At 32.7% G+C, this 20,314-nt stretch overlaps 3 protein-coding genes across 3 annotated transcripts; 1 reads left to right on the top strand and 2 right to left on the bottom strand.

Moving 5' to 3' along the window:
* Window positions 1-571: 571 nt before the first annotated feature.
* On the bottom strand, window positions 572-3,049 carry TRIADDRAFT_53501 (uncharacterized protein; the record flags this gene model as incomplete). The annotated part of the gene is made up of 3 exons (XM_002109971.1): window positions 572-1,003; window positions 1,358-1,421; window positions 2,517-3,049. 3 exons carry the CDS (start codon window positions 3,047-3,049, stop codon window positions 572-574), a joined length of 1,029 nt encoding a protein of 342 aa, XP_002110007.1.
* A 2,345-nt stretch (window positions 3,050-5,394) lies between these two features.
* Window positions 5,395-9,562, bottom strand: TRIADDRAFT_20615 (uncharacterized protein; the record flags this gene model as incomplete). Its single annotated transcript, XM_002109972.1, has 3 exons — window positions 5,395-5,848; window positions 7,227-7,270; window positions 9,233-9,562. The coding sequence occupies 3 exons, from the start codon at window positions 9,560-9,562 to the stop codon at window positions 5,395-5,397; spliced, it is 828 nt and encodes a 275-aa protein (XP_002110008.1).
* Window positions 9,563-10,754: 1,192 nt separating this feature from the next.
* On the top strand, window positions 10,755-18,084 carry TRIADDRAFT_53503 (uncharacterized protein; the record flags this gene model as incomplete). The annotated part of the gene is made up of 24 exons (XM_002109417.1): window positions 10,755-11,018; window positions 11,677-11,780; window positions 11,873-12,104; window positions 12,200-12,285; window positions 12,627-12,738; window positions 12,880-12,954; window positions 13,078-13,172; window positions 13,449-13,502; window positions 13,582-13,648; window positions 13,748-13,785; window positions 13,921-13,982; window positions 14,070-14,242; window positions 14,333-14,487; window positions 14,582-14,747; window positions 14,862-14,954; window positions 15,133-15,184; window positions 15,306-15,411; window positions 15,601-15,705; window positions 15,982-16,081; window positions 16,246-16,439; window positions 16,590-16,806; window positions 16,951-17,448; window positions 17,541-17,574; window positions 17,780-18,084. The coding sequence occupies 24 exons, from the start codon at window positions 10,755-10,757 to the stop codon at window positions 18,082-18,084; spliced, it is 3,387 nt and encodes a 1,128-aa protein (XP_002109453.1).
* Window positions 18,085-20,314: the final 2,230 nt, after the last annotated feature.

Below are 20,314 nucleotides of genomic sequence, written 5' to 3' on the forward strand. Positions count from 1 at the left end.
TGATAAAGATAGAAGGACACTGTACATTGTTATCCAATATGCATGTCTAACAAGACTAGCTATCGGAGAATGTTAATTGAACTGAAAGGCGACTATTTTCTATTTGATTCAATTCCTAGGGGTAATTAATTAATTGATAACATCATTGAGATTTATACAAATCTCAGCATCTATTACACTAAAACAATAATAAACTCTTCGTCCGGATTAAGATGAGCAACTGAGCATGCAAAAGGTGCCCAATTGCTGTATTTGCTGACCATAGATAACAATCGCGGCATCAGTTTATAACTTTACAGAAATGAAAATATAGTATCGGTCTTGATTTATATCCATGATAAGCTAAATCTTTAAGATATGAACGCCAGATGTATTGAATTGTTAACTGACTAATTAAGCTAGCAAGAAAAAGGCAATTCTTTGTTCTTCAATATAGTACTAGTTAAAAGAGTTATATTGGTTCCATCTTTGATGCAACGAAGGAAATAGCATCTAGGGTTATGAACATCTATACACACTCTACAGTATGGCATTGGCTGATTTCCAGTTCGCTTGATGCTAGGCAAATTCTTTAAGATATCATTGCTGATGGTATATCTCGATAGATTAAAGTTATTTTGTTGATACGATTGCGATTATTAACTTTAGTTATCATTTGCACGGGAGCCGCTGGCTTTGAATGCTTGTAACTATCCATTAATTGACGAGGCGTAGCATTGGTCGTGCCATTAATGCTCGTTGGAATTGCAGCTTGTAATCCGTTAGGCGGGTACTTATTTTTAGCTTGTAGTGCAGTTTTGGTAATAGACTTAAAGTGATTACTGCTATTGCGTAGTTGATTCCTTTTACTCAGTGGTCGAAAGTAACCTGTGCTAACAGCTGCAGCTGATGGGATAGATTTAACATTATATTTAGGATTTCCTTGCGATCTTGCATGTTGCATACTATCATTTGAGGCATTAGTAGAGAGTGGTTGTCTAAATTTCTTCCAGAAAGTGGCCCCCTACGTTAATGGTAGATGAAAAATTAGTATAAACTTCAGATCCCCTTGGTATGATAGGAGTTGATAGATATGACATGAAAATACGAGTATTCTACTAAGGAGTAATGATAATTTACAAATATTAGAGGAAATTACATATGTATTTAATATATGAAGCAAAAGACGAGAGTAGATAAATGTCTGGTCTAGTAATATTCAATAAACTTTACTAAACGGCATTTGATTCGAACTTGACAGTTCTAGTATAGCTTATAATATTATAGAACTGATCAATTTTATAAGTTGATGAAGAATAGAGAAATCAGAATGGAATCAGCCGAAGATTGTTTATGTGACCAAGTCCCATTTCCTTACCCTTTTATCCGGTTGCTCGTGATCATGAGCCGTTTCATCAAATGATTCGTTAATAATCACGTCACTGTTACATAATAACATTAAAAAATAGAAATAGCGTTAATATCACTCCATTTTAATATATAAACATTACACAATATTATATAATAATAACAACAAATATATATTAATAAATTGAGCTAACTGTAAATTTTAATGGCTAATTAAAGTATCGACATGGAACGGGAAGAACTACTTATATAGTAATTACAAATAGTAAATATGAAAAGTATGAAAATATCCTTTTGTTAATATATCAACAAAAATATTTTGAGTCTATCTTAATTTCATTTTTTAGTTGAGTTTATTCGCTAATCTAAAAATATTTGTTTCTAATATAATTGCATGTAAGATTACTCTTAAGTTGAATGAAATGGTTATTTACATCGTACATGATTACTCATAGATGTTCAACCTTAATGAATATTGCGGATTGGTTAGCATAAAAATCACTCTCCAAAAAGCTCAGTTTATGTGATTGAGATCGAGATATTAAAAAAAGTTATTATTTCAGTGTACCCAAAATAATTAATCAGTTTGTATCCATCATTATCCTAACTCAGCTATCATTGAGGCAGGGATGTAACAGATAGCGATTAAAACTTGAAAAAATTGATTTCTACTATAGAACTGGGCGATAGTAGTTTCACCTCTCATAGCATGTTTACTACAATAATTATCACAAGAACTAGATCCTACGAATTTACGAGCCAGAATGAATTAGGGGTAAGACAAAATATTATATTTGCCACTTGGAATCACACTGTTCAGCACTCCATATTTGAATAGATGTAAAGTCGAATAAATTAGATAAAATAATTAAACTGACAATTGGAGATGATTAAATACCGTAAGAAACTTAGTCAAAACTTTTACTGCTTAAACTAGCAGTCAAATATCTTATACTGCTACTACTATAAAATCTCAGAAGCAGAGATGGAATAGATACCGTAATATTTAAAGCGAATCAGAACTGTAATAATTATCATGTGCTATTTTTGAAATTGCAGCGCAATTACTGTAACGGTTGGACGATAAACTTGTTTTCTTAAATTGGAGCATGAGATGGAGGAAATCACTACCTAAAAAAAGTTATAACGATCTCGAAAAAGTGACTTACTGTTGCTGATGTGGTGATGAGTTCCCATTTCGCTGCTTATACAATGCTAACTGATGTTCATAGGTACGCCTCTCTTTAGCTTGTTTTTGTGAATCACAATCGTCATCCTGTTTTCTTAAAGTATTTTCATCATCCTGCTTAATTTCTAATCGATTTAAGCCAATAGTATGATTTTCACGATATTGTTCAATGTATCTCTCACTTTGCTGGAAATGCTGAAATTTATAATCAATGCTTGGTTTGCTATTTAACCGATGAAATGGCAAATTATTGGCTGATGTTGATGATGACTTTTTACTGTGCTGGCTAGAAGGAGCAGAAAAAGCTGATTTATGACTGCTGCGTGGCTTATTTACTTCATGATATTGGGGTATCCAGCCATGTAAATCATTGGTTTTCTGATGGCGTGAAAATGTAGCATGATTATTTGTAACATAATCTCGGACTAAATTGTTTTCTCGTTCTTCGCTGTCTAATAAATTATTGACCAATTCTTGACAATTTTCTCCGAATGCGTGACACGGGCCATGCATGTTTAACATGAAATTATTTTAGCATAAATAGGTACAATCAATATCAAAGTATTTTAAATAGTAACGGGGTTTGAGGTTGGAGAATGATTGAAATCTTGTTCTTTCTGTTTGCTGGGTCCTTAGTACAACAGGATAAAGTCAATAGTTAACTTTGTTGATTTGTAAATGAACCCGAGGATCCGTATCGATTATTTCTCTATTTTTTATACTTGTTCACTCCGAAGTCTTGAAGATAATAACAATTTTCTATGGATAGAAAGTTAAAGATAATGACCAAAACATAAATCGATATATCCAACAATAACGAAGAGAAATATAGCTTCAATTGAGTAATATCGTTATATGAGAAATTTTAAAGCGTTAAATACTGCAGTTTCAAATAACTTTAATGATAATCAGATGATGAACTAGGAAAATGATAAAATGCAAGATAGGGATGGTGGGTATGAAAGCGATACAGAAATGAGGAAATTAAGATAGATATAAAAGACAATACAAGCAACGACTTGATCAATAGCTAATTCTGTTTTAGAAATTATTGGAGACAGCGATATTAAACAAGGCCTAGAGTATTCTTACTCATAATATCAGCATGATAATACTTAATTACACCAGTAGTTCTATCGATAACAACATTAATACGTTGCTATAGTAACCATCTAATCATTGGTTTACGCAATCGGTATAGTAGCATCTATATGAAACTGAGGACAAAGACACCGTAGGTGTATTTTAATTTTATCTATTAGTGGAGTACTTTATTGCTATTTTATCGCCGCCGTGATTCATGACCATCAAAAAAGTAACCAATAGATAGATATTGATTGATTAGTGAAACAATATTAGAATTATAGGAACTGATGAAATGAAATCTGTTTTTGGTAGAATAATATATTATTATTAGTAGTTCGCATACTGAGATACAAATATAGTAGTACATCTATTTATCAATCCCACTGCCAGTTTATCAATATTGGTTAACAAAGGCAACTTTATATTAGACTGTATTTGCATAAGTGTCGTGGACAATATGTTGATAAAGTTATAAAACAACAATTAACAGATTTACGGTTTTGAAATTAGGCATGTATTGTTACTAATACATACAGAGTCTTTATCGATCGTAATAAACATCAGCTGAATTAAATTTATACAGTTACCTTATTCGTATGATGATCTGCTCATTTACTATACAATTTATAACTTGATGAAATGTAAAGATGTGTCAATTCGCTACTAATTTTTTGTCTGCAAAGGGGGAAAGCATTACTTTTTCTCCAAATACTAATATAAATTGTGTTTACATAGTCACTTTAAAAAAAATGATTAAATTGAATGATATTAATTTACAATTGATTGACCGGCATTTTAATCGCAATTCCTTTGCTTAACAAGCCTCGTCTCAAACCGATACCTTTCCATTTCATGCCGATCTAGTGTTGCAGAAGCTAAATTATAGCTAGCTACTGCTGTGTAGCGTGCTTCTCCTAGTATATATGTTTAGCTAGTATACTGGCTATCAGTTACCTAGAGCAGACAACTTCAAAAAGCAAAGCCATTTTCTCCCTATTAATCTTATGCATTTTATTTCGATTACGAAGTTCATGACTGATACACTTGTGAATAAGAATTGAATTGGGTAACATATAGAATAATAGCACTAAAAATATATGTAATTCCTCATAAGAAACTTCACCAAGTACAGAACAACAATATATATCATCATCAGTTTTGTAATTAACTTGACAAGCTACTGGCTAGATTTATGATGAGACTAATGATCATTGTAATAAGGTCGTGTGGGAGATTTTTAAGTAAGGGGTTAGTCTGAGCTATTTTGCAAATACGATTCAATATATTATCATCTCCAAAGTTTCAATCAATGATTAAAAACTTCCACTACAGACGTACGCTATCGCTAAGAGAATTCTCAACTGCACTGAATTTATGGTTTATTACGTCAACGTGCGCTGATTTTAAATTTCGCTTCATGTTGGGTATACAATCCGAATGATGCTATCGAATACTGCAAAATCTTTCTAAATCTTTCGATTCACCCATTACAAAGTAACAATACTATTAAAGATTACATTTTAGAAGATTTTTGAATAAAGATTCTATTATATTTTCGTATCGTCTATAAGTCGTTATCATTAGACAAAAAAACTTTGGTCCTGTGATATTAGTTAACATATCATGTTGCCTTTTGATTGATTGCGAATAAAAATGTTTCTTTAAAGGTATATTTCATATAATAACAGATATTTCAGGCAAGAACATTTCTGGATTAAATTTCAAACGTTAGCAGTAACCGTATGGGTCTACCGATCTTCCTAAGCCGATTGTTACCATTTCTTCTTTTGATCATCAACGCTGAGGCCACCTGGACCGTGAGCAACAATCAGTAAAAGCCCACCAATAACCGACATATATTGGAAGAAATCGTATCTGAGGTAATCTTGAATGAATGTGTCAGCGCTGTACATCCAGAATGGATTGAGGTATAAGTTAACACACAACAACCAAACAACTAGAACCAGCGAGGATAATTTAGTCTTAAAGCCAACGCCAACAAGGATAATTAAAGTTGATCCAAAAATGTTTTGTATGATAGAAATGAAACTAACATCAAACCGAAAGAGGGTCATAAACATAAAAACTAGTAGCAACCTGCCAGCTAACTGTAAGTAAGTCTGTGGGGTATTGCTATCCAGTCGTGGTACACCAGCAAAAATACTCTTGGTTTCCCCTTTGCATTCAGCCAAGAGAAGTATGAGACCGCCACCAATAGCGAAATTTCTAATAATGAATAAATTGTAAGTTAGCAATGATGTAGAGATAAAAAGAGAGTTTGTGATTGGAATACGTTTGTAAAAACGAGATATAAAGTCGGACATGCAACAAGATCACTTTCCAAATTGACGACAGTATAAATTGTATCATCATAATAGTACTATAAATGACAACAGTAATCATTCCCTTTAAAATAGCGACCATCTATTGGTACGCAATTTTCTAATCATGAATAAATTGTAAGTTAGCAATGATGTAGAGATAAAAAGGGAGTTTATGATTGGAATACGTTTGTAAAAACGGTATATAAAGTCGGACATACAACAAGATCACCTTCCTAATTGACGACAGTATAAATTGTATCATCATAATAGTACTATAAATGATAACTGAAATCATTTCCGTTTATAATGGCGACCATATATTGGTACGCAATTTTCTAATCATGAATAAATTGTAAGTTAGCAATGATGTAGAGATAAAAGAGAGTTTATGATTGGAATACGTTTGTAAGAACGGTATATAAAGTCGGACATACAACAAGATCACCTTCCTAATTGACGACAGTATAAATTGTATCATCATGATGGTACTATAAATGATAACTGAAATCATTTCCGTTTATAATGGCGACCATCTATTGGTACGCAATTTTCTAATCATGAATAAATTGTAAGTTAGCAATGATGTAGAGATAAAAAGAGAGTTTATGATTGGAATACATTTGCAGTATACAAAGTCGGATATGCAACAAGATCACCTTCCAAATTGACGACAGTATAAATTGTATCATCATCATAGTACTATAAATGATAACTGAAATCATTTCCGTATATAATGGCGACCATCTATTGGTACGCAATTTTCTAATCATGAATAAACTGTAAGTTAGTAATGATGTAGAGATAAAAAGAGAGTTTATGATTGGAATACGTTTGTAAAAACAGTATATAAAGTCGGACATGCAACAAGATCACCTTCCAAATTGCCGACAGTATAAATTGTATCATCATAATAGTACTGACAACAGTAATCATTTCCCTTTATAATGGTGACTATCTATTGGTACGCAATTTTCTATAAATGATAACAGTAATGCGAAATTTCCAATCATGAATAAATTGTAAGTTAGCAATGATGTAGAGATAAAAGAGAGTTTATGATTGGAATACATTTGTAAAAACAGTATACAATTGTAGTCGGACATGTAACAAGATCACCTTGCAAAATTGACGACAGAATAAATTGTATCATCATAATAGTACAGTACTATAAATGACAACAGTAATCATTTCCCTTTATAATGGCAACCATGTATTGGTACGCAATTTACACTATTAATTAACATTGATTAGTACATTGCATAAAGCAAATATTCACTCACCTCATTAGAAAGCGAAGCTCCCAGATGACATTGTACAGAATAGTCTAACATTTGGAGAAAGGGAAAGATAAATGATATTAATTTAGTCTTATCCACATCAACAAATTACATACAGTTCATGGAAATAAATGACGAATGTACTGCTGTAGAGTAGTATACTGGACGGGCGTCCACTTTATCCTTTATAAATAATTCATGTCGGAATAAATTAGTTTCAGTCATGCAAAGTAGACGTTTACCAATTCTACGCTATAATATTACTATTTCTACACAAGGACTGCAAAGTAAGAATCTGTAGGTTATTGCTTCCTGCCCTCTAGGGGATAATATCTTTCATACTGGATAAACTAGCAGCTGTGATGAAGTAGAACTATTCCATGTCTACCATCGCCATTTTAAAGTTGGCTGCCATGACTAATTTTCTCCACGGCCGAACCCCTTTCAACTCCGTGTCGTTGGTGTCGACTATACTAGCTCAATAGTATCGTACTGTCGTTCTATACAATATACTAAGACTACAACAGTCGTGTTTTAGAGTTTGATGAATTAATTATTGTCGCACTGTTGTTGTCCAACACGATAGTTTAATGGTCCAAACCGAGCACGCGGCAACTCTTTATGACCCAAAAGAGTTTTACATCACCTAAAAACACTAGCATCCAGTGCAAACTGTTTAATTTAACTAGCTCGTACAATCCGCCAATAGCCATCAGACATGTGGCTAAATCAGCCTATAGAACAATAGTGAAGTACTATGTCGCGTAGCACTTTAATCCCAAGGTAAATTTATGTTGCCAAAGTCCCTACTCCAAAACTGAAAGACTGTCCAAATGACATCAACTACTCATGGTAGAGCACTCCACACGGGGGAAAATTGCTCAAAATTTCATAGTGTACTGGAAATAATGGTTGTTGAAAGTGACGAGGACAATATTGTCCATTTTTCCAGCTTAATTACAGTATGTTGTCAATCACGGATCACTACCAAAGGGCATCCTCGAAGACAAAGCGCTAGCAATTTATGATACACAATGAATTGATCATAGTAGGTTATGATCATTTAGTTTATTCGTTGTCAGTCCAGTATGTCGTAAGTGAATTTTACGCTAAATGCGATAGAAATGGAAAATAGATGAACGAGGAGAACTACGTTGCATGATGGACAAAGTTAGTTGTAATCGCCGTTTAAATTGAATGTGCATGTCGTGGCCTAGCCTATCCATACTGTATATGTTATTCATAAGATCGGTCATTGTAGTGCACGCGGAATTCATCATCACCATGAGTTGTTCATCATGTTATGGTTTATTTACTATCAAAGTAGATATCAGTAAGGGGGAAAAATTAGCCGTAATAATTATAAAATATCATTATTTTAAAGCGTTACTTCTCAAGATCCACGATCATGGGCATCCATGCGTAGATAGGGAGAGAGAACAATTTTGCCTAGGTGGCGTAATATGTATGGTATGACCAAAAAAGGATCGCTTAGACTAAGGAGAATTTTTCGGACAAATAGAATCCACCGGTCACCGGTGTTGTAGCCATCATCAGTGATTCAAATTGTATCCACTAGACTGTATGACACATCGTAATAGAATCTCTTCCATGGATAATAGTGTTGCATAAATTACTGTGGCTACGAGTCATGCTATTGTAATTTTCCTTCATTCTTATTTCACATGATTCCTGTCATTATTGCTAACTGTATCATAAATTGGGCATTTTGTTCTTCTATAATTCATCGACAACAGTGTGATTGATGTACGGTATATTATACCAGCAGTATACAGTATTAGTACGATCATTGATCAATCAGCCTTATGATAGGCATTGATTTAGCTTTGAAAAATTGACATTATCCATCACAAACACTAAAGCTCGTCTGCTATAGTTGAAACCGATTCAAGACGTATGACTCACTATCCACTACACAGTGTAAAAATCAACTATTTCCATCATCGGTTAGTATCTGTCATAAATCGATTTAAGGTTGTCTTTTCTACCTGGAGTACGACGACACCTGCGAGTATACCAACACCAATTTCAACTTTCTTTCGAGATAGTACCATAGCACAACCAGCAATCTGGCCTATCAAATTGATTAAGACAAATAAGAAACTTAAGAAACCACCCATGCCCCATAGATCCTCCATATATTTGCGTTGTTCTGACCACTGCGTCCACATACGAATTCCATCTTCCAGAAAGGTAGATATAAGGCAAACTCGAGCGATATGCGGCAGATAGCGTTTGGTAGATCTTAACACATCATCAGCTAAGTCTTCAGCCTTAGCAATATATTCGCTATAAGTGGATTTATTCTGACGGTTCATCTTCAATCGCTTTCCAAGATATCTTGTACACTTTCTCCGCGGAAGACATCAAGACAGAAGGAGGATGGATTGCGCAGTTGCTGTTATATACGTACTGAAGCGAAGCTCTGACACGTCTGACCATCGTACTCTGCGAGTGTAGCGGTACAAGGGTGAATCGTCATCGAGAAACAATCAAACTGAGTGACGCAAAAATTTGCAAATTTGAAAGCATTCCCTTATACACTACACGACCAGAAATGATCCGAGGTGTAATTTCCTCTAGTCTACGACTGTTTTGAACACGAATCGGAGATGAGGAGTGGCCATTGAGTGCAAATAATACCGTTCTTACACAGTACAGTACAGTATAGTACAGTGTCAGTTACAGTATATTGTAAAGTACCACAGTACAAGTACTGTAGTATACTGTACTGTACTGTACGGTGTACAGTGCACGTACTGTGCACTATACGCGATGTACTGTAAGAGTCGACATGGCGATTGGGGGGGAGATAGCGGAGATGGGGAAAAACCAACAAGGGTAAAATTTGTATGGAATGTACCATACTGACTGTAAAACTGACAGCAGTCATTTTCATTCAAATCTATATTGCAAATATAGCCTATAGATATATATAGTTATACATATTATGGTTGCAATGACAAAATTCTTATATCTTCATTCAATGTTGTAATAGTGGCCACCCTAGTAGTTGCAATAATAAGGCATAGTTGCAGTACTGTACAAGTGTACATGCCAATTTCAGTCACTATAATACTGCACTAATTTACGGTATCAAAGTTCAATTTCATTTCATCCCCAGCTAACATAAGGCCAGTTAAGCAATGATGTAACGTCTAATCGTTTCCCTTACGCCTTAATTTTCAAAAAAATCAAAATCAAATATATAAATAAATTACAATTGAACAAGCTAATCGCTTTGCGGCGAAATCAACTACGCATGTACACAGGCATCATTCCTGCGACGAAATGAAATGTTTTCCGTTGCCTAGCAACTCCTACGTTCTTTGCCATAAAGCCTCTAGCGAGTAGCAGAATCGAGTTTATTTGGATATTAACCAGTAATCCTTTTGAGAGTAATGAGGTACTATTGCTTATGTTACTATACAAGCATTCATTTTAATATAAGATTGTACTTCGATGAGATTTAATCTCAAGGCTTACAGTTAGTCATTTCTTACTTGCAAAATGGCGTCAACAGTACAAAATAATCGAGAGGAGTTACAAACAAGTAGGACACCAAGTCCTAAAGTAACCACATTACCTTATATCAATCCAGCCAATGAAAGTATTATTACCCAAAGGAACGAAGATCATTCTGGCAGAATGAGTTCGTCAAATATTGCCAACGATCATATACCACAAGAAGTTTTAGCCAACTTAATTCGATTATCAACACCACCACCTAATAAAGATCATGTTGGCATATCTGCAAAAAAGAAGTCCAAGAAGGTCAGAAAATTTTCGATGATACAATTTTACCTTAATATAATATCATTACCAAGCTGGTTATTGTATTTTGCTTACTCTTGTGTAATATTGATAGGCTATCCAGTCAGTATTATAGCCCAAGCATAAGCAATATACTGATTCTTACGTTTTCTTGTGTAATGTTGATAGACTATCGTGTTCATTCAATAGTATTGCAACCCAAGAATAAGCAGCGTAATCTACATATCGAAATAAATTAAATTCGAGTTTGAATAAAAATACATCAAGCATAATTATCTGTCAATCAAGTTAAACACTAGTCTAAAAAAAATAATCTGAGCTACGACAATTAAGAACTACTGCTGTTAAATGTTGGATTTAAGCTGTTGACGGTGCAGAGCAGTAGTGTATCATAACAAGATAATTTATGTATCATTGATTATTTTGGTAAAGTACTTTATGGCTCAACCTTTATTAATAGAGATAATCTAATATATTGCTTATAATTAAGGCAATATGTCGTCTGTATTTCTTGAGGTTCATGAAAGAATATCTTTCTATTAGATATAGTATTGATCTACATAGAAAAAGGGCGATAATAGATAAAAATAGAAGGCGCAAGCAATTACTTGTAACTGCTTCCGTTACCACATTATAATAATTATGCAATTAATCATAGCTACCATCGCCAAGAACACCATCCAATGCTTGGAATTTCGCATCGACAAGGGAAAAATTTAAACATTTGGCTGAAAAACCTACATGCACATGTGGAGCTGGAAGGTTTATATCATGTTTAAAGTTTTAAATTGTGCTAACTAAGAATATTACTTTAAACAACAATCCCATAACTAACATCTTTTTTTGCTTTCTAGTGGGCTGACTTTCTTGTATGATAAATCGAATAGTCCAGTAAAAGATACTGAAGTATCCATTGATGACAATGAAAGAGCTGAGAAAAGTCAAGAGTTAGCGCGAACAGTGTTAAAAAATCCTAACAATGAAACTAAATTAAGCGTATCGCGTGAAAAAATCATTACATCGTTAGCAGATACGGAAGCTAAAGACTCAAACGACGAAGAGAAAAATACAACGGTTGCAAAAACGGTATTAGATACAAATTTGATTCATGTTATCACTCACTACTCAAGTTAATGACACAATAATTATAAATAACCTTTTCACCTGTTCGATATTTGTAGACGCATAAAATACCAGATACATTAATTCCACTCGAATATCATATCATCAAGGCACCCGCTGTTGCTGGACTAGAGTTCCAAGATGAGTAAGTTGATATTTCTTATGATACAAATAAAATTTTTTAATTTGAAGTAATTATTAATTAAATCCAGCTATGTAACCCTGAAATATTGTTTTTCAGCAAATATACAACAAGAGTCCACGATCATGAACATCATGTAACCGTATTTCCATCACTGTAAGCTATCTAGTGATATTTAAAAAATCATTTTGAGAATCAGAATTTTTATTTACTTTTTATATCATTTTAAATAGCTTAGGCAGTCATAATTAGGTTTAGTTTTGTAATGGTATTGTATTATATTGTACTATAAAATTTAAATTAAAAAATAAAATTATACCGTTGTTGAATAATATACATACTAGGCGGCCAACTAGTAGACAAGAAGTTCTTCAGTTAAAGCATACAATGGAGTTAATGCTTAAAAAAGCTGGTATATCTGACCTTGATACTTCTAAATCCACGGGACCAACACAGGTAATACTGTTATGACTTTTGGCGTAACTTTGTACTTTACCAGAGGAATGATATTATTATCTTTATGAAACAGTAAACTAGATTATCACAAACTAGTGGTTTTACAACTGTTGAATAATTTTTTCTATTTTATAAATCTAGATCCACAACTTATTAGATGTCATTGAAAAGGAACAAACGATTTATAACATTTGTTTTCATGAAGTTATTCGACAGGTACATTAAATCTGCGCATTTTAATCTACATTTTCATATCAAGTTAATCCTTATAATTTTAAACAAAAACATTTAACATAAGATGACCCTTGCTGTATTTATTTATAAAATTTGATTACTCAGGTAAGCGTTGAATGTGTAGAACGTGGAGAGCTACTGGCAGATATTCGTCAAAGATATTCGGGATTATTTAATCGTATTCCACGTCAAATTATGAGGTAAGTATCATAAATAAGTATAGTACAAATTTAGTGCTGTCTATATGCACCACAAGTAACAGCATTTCGGGTGATAGATTTGTCCCAGTCTAATACTACAATAAATTTTACCCAAGACTAATTCTGATTGAGTTTCTCATATTTTGTCCTATTAGCTTATACGAGGAAATATTAGCTCAGAGAGCCCTTGATCGGTTTGTTAATTTATAAAAAGTAGAAAAAAATGATCATTATATCCAACGTCATTTGCTATAAATAAATAAATCTTAATTTTAGACGATTGATTGCTGAACTATCGCGATTTAAAACTTCCATTGGTGATTTATCCAAGTAATTAATTATTGAATGAATTGAATGTCTTGTAGGTTATATTTGCCTTAATGTACATTAAAATTTTAATATCCTACAGAGAGTTAGCTGAAGTTAGAAATCATGATTTTCGAATGAGTTCGGAAGCTAAACAAGCAAAAGCTAAGGTATAAGCAAAAAATTGTAGGATATTTTTAATGGTAATCTCGCAATTTTTAATTCTTTGACGTATTGAAAACATTTATATTGTAATACATATTTATTAGCTTGTATCAGCAATGGAAGAATCCGATAAAAACGTTAGGTAAGAATATAAGCTGCATTAATCTGTATTTACAAACTACACATCTTGCTAGCTTGTATGCATGTTTTGGCTATCGCTAAGCGGTCATTAAGCTTTAATTAAATTTTTAATGTCAAATCTTATAATATTTCACAGTTTACTTACTGAATACCATCAGTTATACGAATTACAACGAAGGCGGTTAGAAGTCCAAGTTGGTGAGTAGAAATATCGCTTGTATAATGCAGCTATAAACAATGAAATTAGCTCATCTTTTATTTTAAATACTTCCTTGATGCCAATAGCTCAATTATCAGAGGAACGAGAGATCTGGAGCAATTGTGCATATAGTCTATCTTTGAAGGTAACAGAAAGCCATCAGCTCAATACAGCAAGAAGATTACATCTAAGTGAAAAAGCGTGGGTGAAATTTGCTACTCATTTCACTGTTTTAACAAGTGATCGCGACTCAATTGAGGTTAGAGGATAGTAAAATAAATTGTATGAAGTAATTAATAATCCCCATCTTTACTGCGAATACTTATAGTTTCGATATTATTTATTATAGTTATCTCAACTACAACACAAAGCTCATATGTGGCAAGAAAAGATCGACCGATTTGTTCGTAGTGTAAATAAGAAAGAAAACAACTTGTGCGACCAATTAAATAAAACTAATAGTGGTATTCGAAGATGGTTAAAAGAATTTGATAAATGTCTATAGTAAGTTTATTAATTCTTCCCGATTGATTGATATTTTTAGCAATAGCATTTCCTGTAAAGAATTAATAAACATAATTTAAAATGTTAAAACTAGCCCTGAAGCTGGAGCACAAAATGCAACCCTGCCAAGTAACTCTTTCTTGCAAAAATTTCTTAATGATGTCAATTTATGGGAAGGAATTATTAATGCAGAAATTGAAAAATTCACTGGTGACAGTATTCTAACTGCGCAGGAAGAAATTAAACATGCTACTAAGCTGGTTAGTCAGCAGTTTCTGTCTATTATTTTCGTATAAGCGAAACTTCACCAAGCGCATCCATGGAAGCACCTTTGATCACCTGATTAAATCAATTTTTGCTTTTTCAAATTTTAGGTTGAGGCTTGGACAGATTTAACCATAAAACTATCTGGTCGCCATTCAACTTCCACCCAAAGTTGTATTATAGAAATGAAAAATATTAATCAAGTAAGAATTTGTTGATGCTGTTTCTTCTGCGGTATTGTTATGAAATGATCCGAAAACGAAATCTTTGCTAAGATATCGTTCATTACCATATGATTATTCTCATTCGATGCTGTTTGATATGGTAATTAATTGATATACGGTATAACTTTTAATTATCAATTTGGATTAATCGTTTTAGGAAATAGGAATATTTAATGCAAGATTCATAATCAGAGTGGCCGGTGAAAATGGTAAAAAATGCACTACTTACACATATATATTTCATATTTTCATTACTATATCGAATCAGAACTAGATGAAATGGTTAGTTATTTATCATATTAACTGGCTTCCCTTCTGATTGAAATACAGGTGTTGCTAAGGCCCTAATTGATATGGTTAATAACATGGAAACATGGGCAAATCGAATTTATGTTCATTTTAACACCGATCCATTAACAGAAACAGATTGGTTTAGGTATAAACTCTACTAACGTTATTGAAATTCTCTACGCTATACTTTTGATAAATGAATATCCAGCTACTTTATCAACTTAAAATTATCTGGATATCTTCAGTTACTAAAGGCATCATTTTAATTGACCGTATTTGTACTATAATTCTACAACATAATTGTGACTTAAGAAGCCTATTACTACTTTTCCAGGCTTTATAACTCCATCACTGATTGGGAGGATAAAATTAAGTATATTCACGAAATTATTGGAACTGTCAGAACTGAATTCGATAGTGAAGCAATGACACCAGAAAAGTAAGCTTTTACAGTCAAGACAGCATCTATCTATGAGTGATCAATACCAGTTTCAGAACTGGATTCTTATACAGTATATAGAAGAGCCATATTTAAACTTTCGCAATATTAGAACAAATCATTTTACTCTATTTTTCTTATCTCCATGCCACTAAAATCTTTATTTCCATTCGTGATACCGTACATGCTCATATATCAATTTGCGATATCGACAGCGGAAATGAGAAAGGATTACTGATCAATTTTAAATTATGATAAATACTTGCTCCTATTTAGATGCCAACAGGCAATACAAAATTTATTTTTAACCTTACAAAATTGGACAAACTCTATAACTCATGCCGTAGAAAATGATGATACGAAAATTATTAATCAAGTAAGCGCTGTTATTGCACATAGTAGAATCGCTTTAATTTACATTTTTAGGGAGGATTATAGCAGTCTTTCCATATAGATTCTAATTACGAATGATTTGACTTGATACAGTATACTGTATAAAGAATTTCTTAACTTCTAAACTACATTCCTCAATTTCGTTAGGTAACATCAGTTCATATGGATATGATTAGTTGGATGGTGCAGTTACTACTACAGGTAACACCAGATATGGACGATAGCCCTTATATGCAACATTTCCGTGAAAATGGCAAGAAATATAAGACTGCAGATGATGTTAAAGCAGCTGCAGTCAGTATTATCGAACGCTTGCGATCCTTCACTAAGGATATTATTAGGTAAATAGCTATAATAAGAACTAATAGTAATGGATAACTTTAGACCATTGCACTTATTTTTAGTCATTTATTAACATTATAATATAGTAATTTTATTATTTAATATTAGTTAAGTGTTTTAATACTGTGTTTATCTTGTCTTTACTCTAGTAATTCCAATGATATTGTTATGGAAACACGACAAGCAAAATTAGATTTACATGATGAAACAGCAGATGATGATTATAAAGACTTACAGAGAATGAAACGCGAATGTGACGAATGGATTGAAGCAGCTGGATTATTAGTTGGAGAGATGTTGCAAATACAAGGTGATTCCTTAAAGCGACTCTTTAGCGATAAGACAACATGGGCAGCTACACCTGAGGTAAATCTTAAGCCAGTTTACTCTTTATACTACTCCAGCTTAAATTAAAATATCCAATTCAATATTGGTATCAGCTATATATTCGGTGTAATGAAGCATTAGTATTTAGCTTATAGCTAATTAGAATACTTTATCTATTCAAAGGAACTTAAAATTAGGCCTATAGAAGCAGTCTCCTCTAATCAGCTTGCAACTAGTAAGGAAGGAACTGAAGAGCAAGAGGATAAAACTGCACAGACTGATCAACCACAATTGGAAAAGCAGGATGAAGGTTTGAAAGATTCAGCTTTATCTCAAGAAGAAGTTGATACTCCACCAGAAGAAGTTCAAGGTGAAAATATGGAACAAAATCAGGAAGAAAAACCCCCCAAAATACCTGAAAGCGCTGAAACGAATCGAGAAGAAGAAGAAAAGAGTCAAGAAGCAGTTAAAGAAGATGATACTGTAAATGAAGTGAATAACGACGTTACTGATAGCATAGATTCTACCAATAAAATCGATGAAAAACCTGTAGAAGAGACCCAAGATCAAATAGAAGAAGATGATACGGTAAAGGAGACAAAGCCACAAGGTGAAGAAATAGTAGTTGTTGCCGATGATGAAAATATCCGAACCAGAAATTTAACAGCCCTTGAACAATCGGTAATTCGACATTGATCTTACAGTGTAGCAGAATTTATATCTGTTTCCCTATTTCATGATCTAAGATCATCAATTTTTCCTATGTCCCATAGATTCGAAGAACTGGTACACCAGGACAACATTCAGGTTTGTATTGATTATATTAAGATAGACATTAATTCGTAATCATATATCCTCAAAACATATGATAAAGTACTGTATTAAGTGCTCTCTATAATTTAGTCTTAATTACTCTTCGCCATCTTAGACTTATGATATGCTGCAAATATGCAACGTGTCCTTCTTTACTATACTATCAAATTATTAATCAATCCCTTTATATTATAAACAGCTATCTCTCTACCAAGCTCTGATACTATTGAAGCAAGTAATAATCTCAAGGCATTACAGCCGCTAAACCAACATTTATTAGAAACAGAACTTCGTGCTCAAGAGGCTGAAGATCGAGCGATTAAGGCTGAATTTTCATTGAAGGAAGCACTAAATAAGATTATAACATTGGAAAGGCAATTACAAGAGCAAGAGCAAAAGCAAAAGCATGAACCTAAAAGTGACAGCAATAAAGTAGGGATGTCACATCGAAAAGTTGGAGCATCTAACACAAAGAGCCGCTCCAATCCACAAAAAGCTATTTAAATAGTGGGTGCAAAGTGATGCCGAGCTGAATGAAATTCTAAAACTAACTGCCCTAAGTACAATAATCAATCCATAGGACTACTGCGATGGCTAACCTTACCTATTGATTTTATTACTGAATCATGGATTTAATCGATCTTCTTGCAAGGGTTAATATTTTTCATGGTATTTTATCAATTTGAGGTTTCAAGTTGGAAGCCTGAGGTTTCTGAGTTATTGACGATTTGAAGAAGATCTATTGAATATTTTATAGTCATATATTTTATTTCGATATACTAAGTTATAAATACAGATGACGTTTGTACTAATCATAATTGACTATAGCATTTCAACTGGATAAATCGACTATCAATCATATACCATAGATCGTAATTACTACGAATCCTTGATCATTGCTTTTACAATCATTTTTAAATGCCCTGCAATGACAGTTTCAGATGATTTGCTTTAAACTACTGGTTACGCAGCGATGGCATCTATTGCAGCATATAATTAATTGAGTCCACTATGGTATCTTATTCTAGTTACTCATTAATTATAGCATGTCAATTAAGTAAATGTGTATATTTCATCTTATACGGTACTAATTCCTCATTTAAGCTACATCATGTATTATTGTATTCTAACAAATTCATGTTTACATCATTATTATCGGATATCAGATTCTATAAATTTATGTAATTAAGAAATAGATTGTGTAAATATCTGCTATTATCACTCTTTCTGTACAATGTACTTTATCATTGACTTACTGCAATTCTACTAAAATAGCGAAGTTATAGGTTAGCTTACTTGAATTTAGAAGCTATCTATTGACTGATAATGAATGATAAAATTCGATGGATAGCCTTATCATTGTTAACCATCAAATCGAAGGAAATCTTTGAAAGTTATATACAATAATTCTTGTGTATAAATATACCAAAGAGTAATTTCTAATAACTAGCTGGTGCACTTTTCTCTACATGTTGCTACTACTAATTAAGTCAGACAGTACCTAGATATTATATTAAAATTACTGGTTGAGTGCATTATCGTATCTCATGATTTTGTTATTCTTATAGTGAGTACGACCGTGACAATAATTATATTTTAAGGCATATATCAAGTAAGATGCAATCAATTACGCCTTGATGGATACCATCAGAGTTCAATTTAAGATTTAAAATGTATATATTGACTATTAGATATGTATCGACTGCAATGATTGCAAATAATTACCCATTTATTTTCAATTAGTGATTAAATTATGCAGGATTTCATACCATTGAATAAAATGACCATTTATTTTGCCCTTTATGATGCTATTAGTAATACTGCTAGTATAATTCTAGAAAATGATATAGCTAGCGAAAGCACTTTTAAAAATTTTTTGAGGATTTATTAATTTTTTACTCTATTTCTCAAGTTGACTTTAACTTCATTGTCAAATATTTCCTAATTCAAAGGATCAAATGTCAATCTGATACCTTAGCTACGAGATCATAAAACAAAGTAACCATATTAGGAATTGTTAATTAATCGATTAGCCAATTGCAAATAGTTCCTAATTAATTTTCAATTCAAAAGTAAGCTCCACAATTAGTAAGACCATTTGTTATTACTTTACCACTAGGTTGTTTGGATGTTCTGAAATGGCATTTAGAATTCCATAAAACTATATATAATGGAACAAGCCTGATGTTATAATAGAGAGGCAAAAAATTGGACTGATGATGATTTATTTCTATAACTAATCATGTTTGTATTGCTATTAAACTCCAGACTAACCTGCTGTGAATAGGAAAAGATAAACAAATAATGGTAAAATATAACCGGACTAGCAGTTATCAAACTGTTATAATGAAATGATGATTTACCGGTGAATTGAAATTTCGATAACGGGGAAGTGGAGGTATAAAAATAAAGTATTTGATCGATTAATTAACATTTTTTCAATATGGTTCTGTGCTACTTCATGAAAAGTATGTAGCTTATACAATCGATCGAAAGTACGGTATAGAGGTTAAAATAAATTGAAAGTAAGCGAAACAAGAGCGTACTGAAAGCTTGATAATTAGCTTAGCTTTTGTTATTTATTTCCACGAAGGACAAGATATGAGCAATGTATGATTTAATTGACTATAATCAAGTTATCAAATTAAGATAGATAATATCGCGTATTGTTGACAAAATCTACGTCAAAAGTATGGCGTAGTCTTCCAGTTGGACGAATCTTCAAACCATGGTA

This window comes from Trichoplax adhaerens, genomic scaffold, assembly GCF_000150275.1.
Source record: "Trichoplax adhaerens TRIADscaffold_2 genomic scaffold, whole genome shotgun sequence".
Classification (NCBI taxonomy): Eukaryota; Metazoa; Placozoa; class Uniplacotomia; order Trichoplacea; family Trichoplacidae; genus Trichoplax; species Trichoplax adhaerens.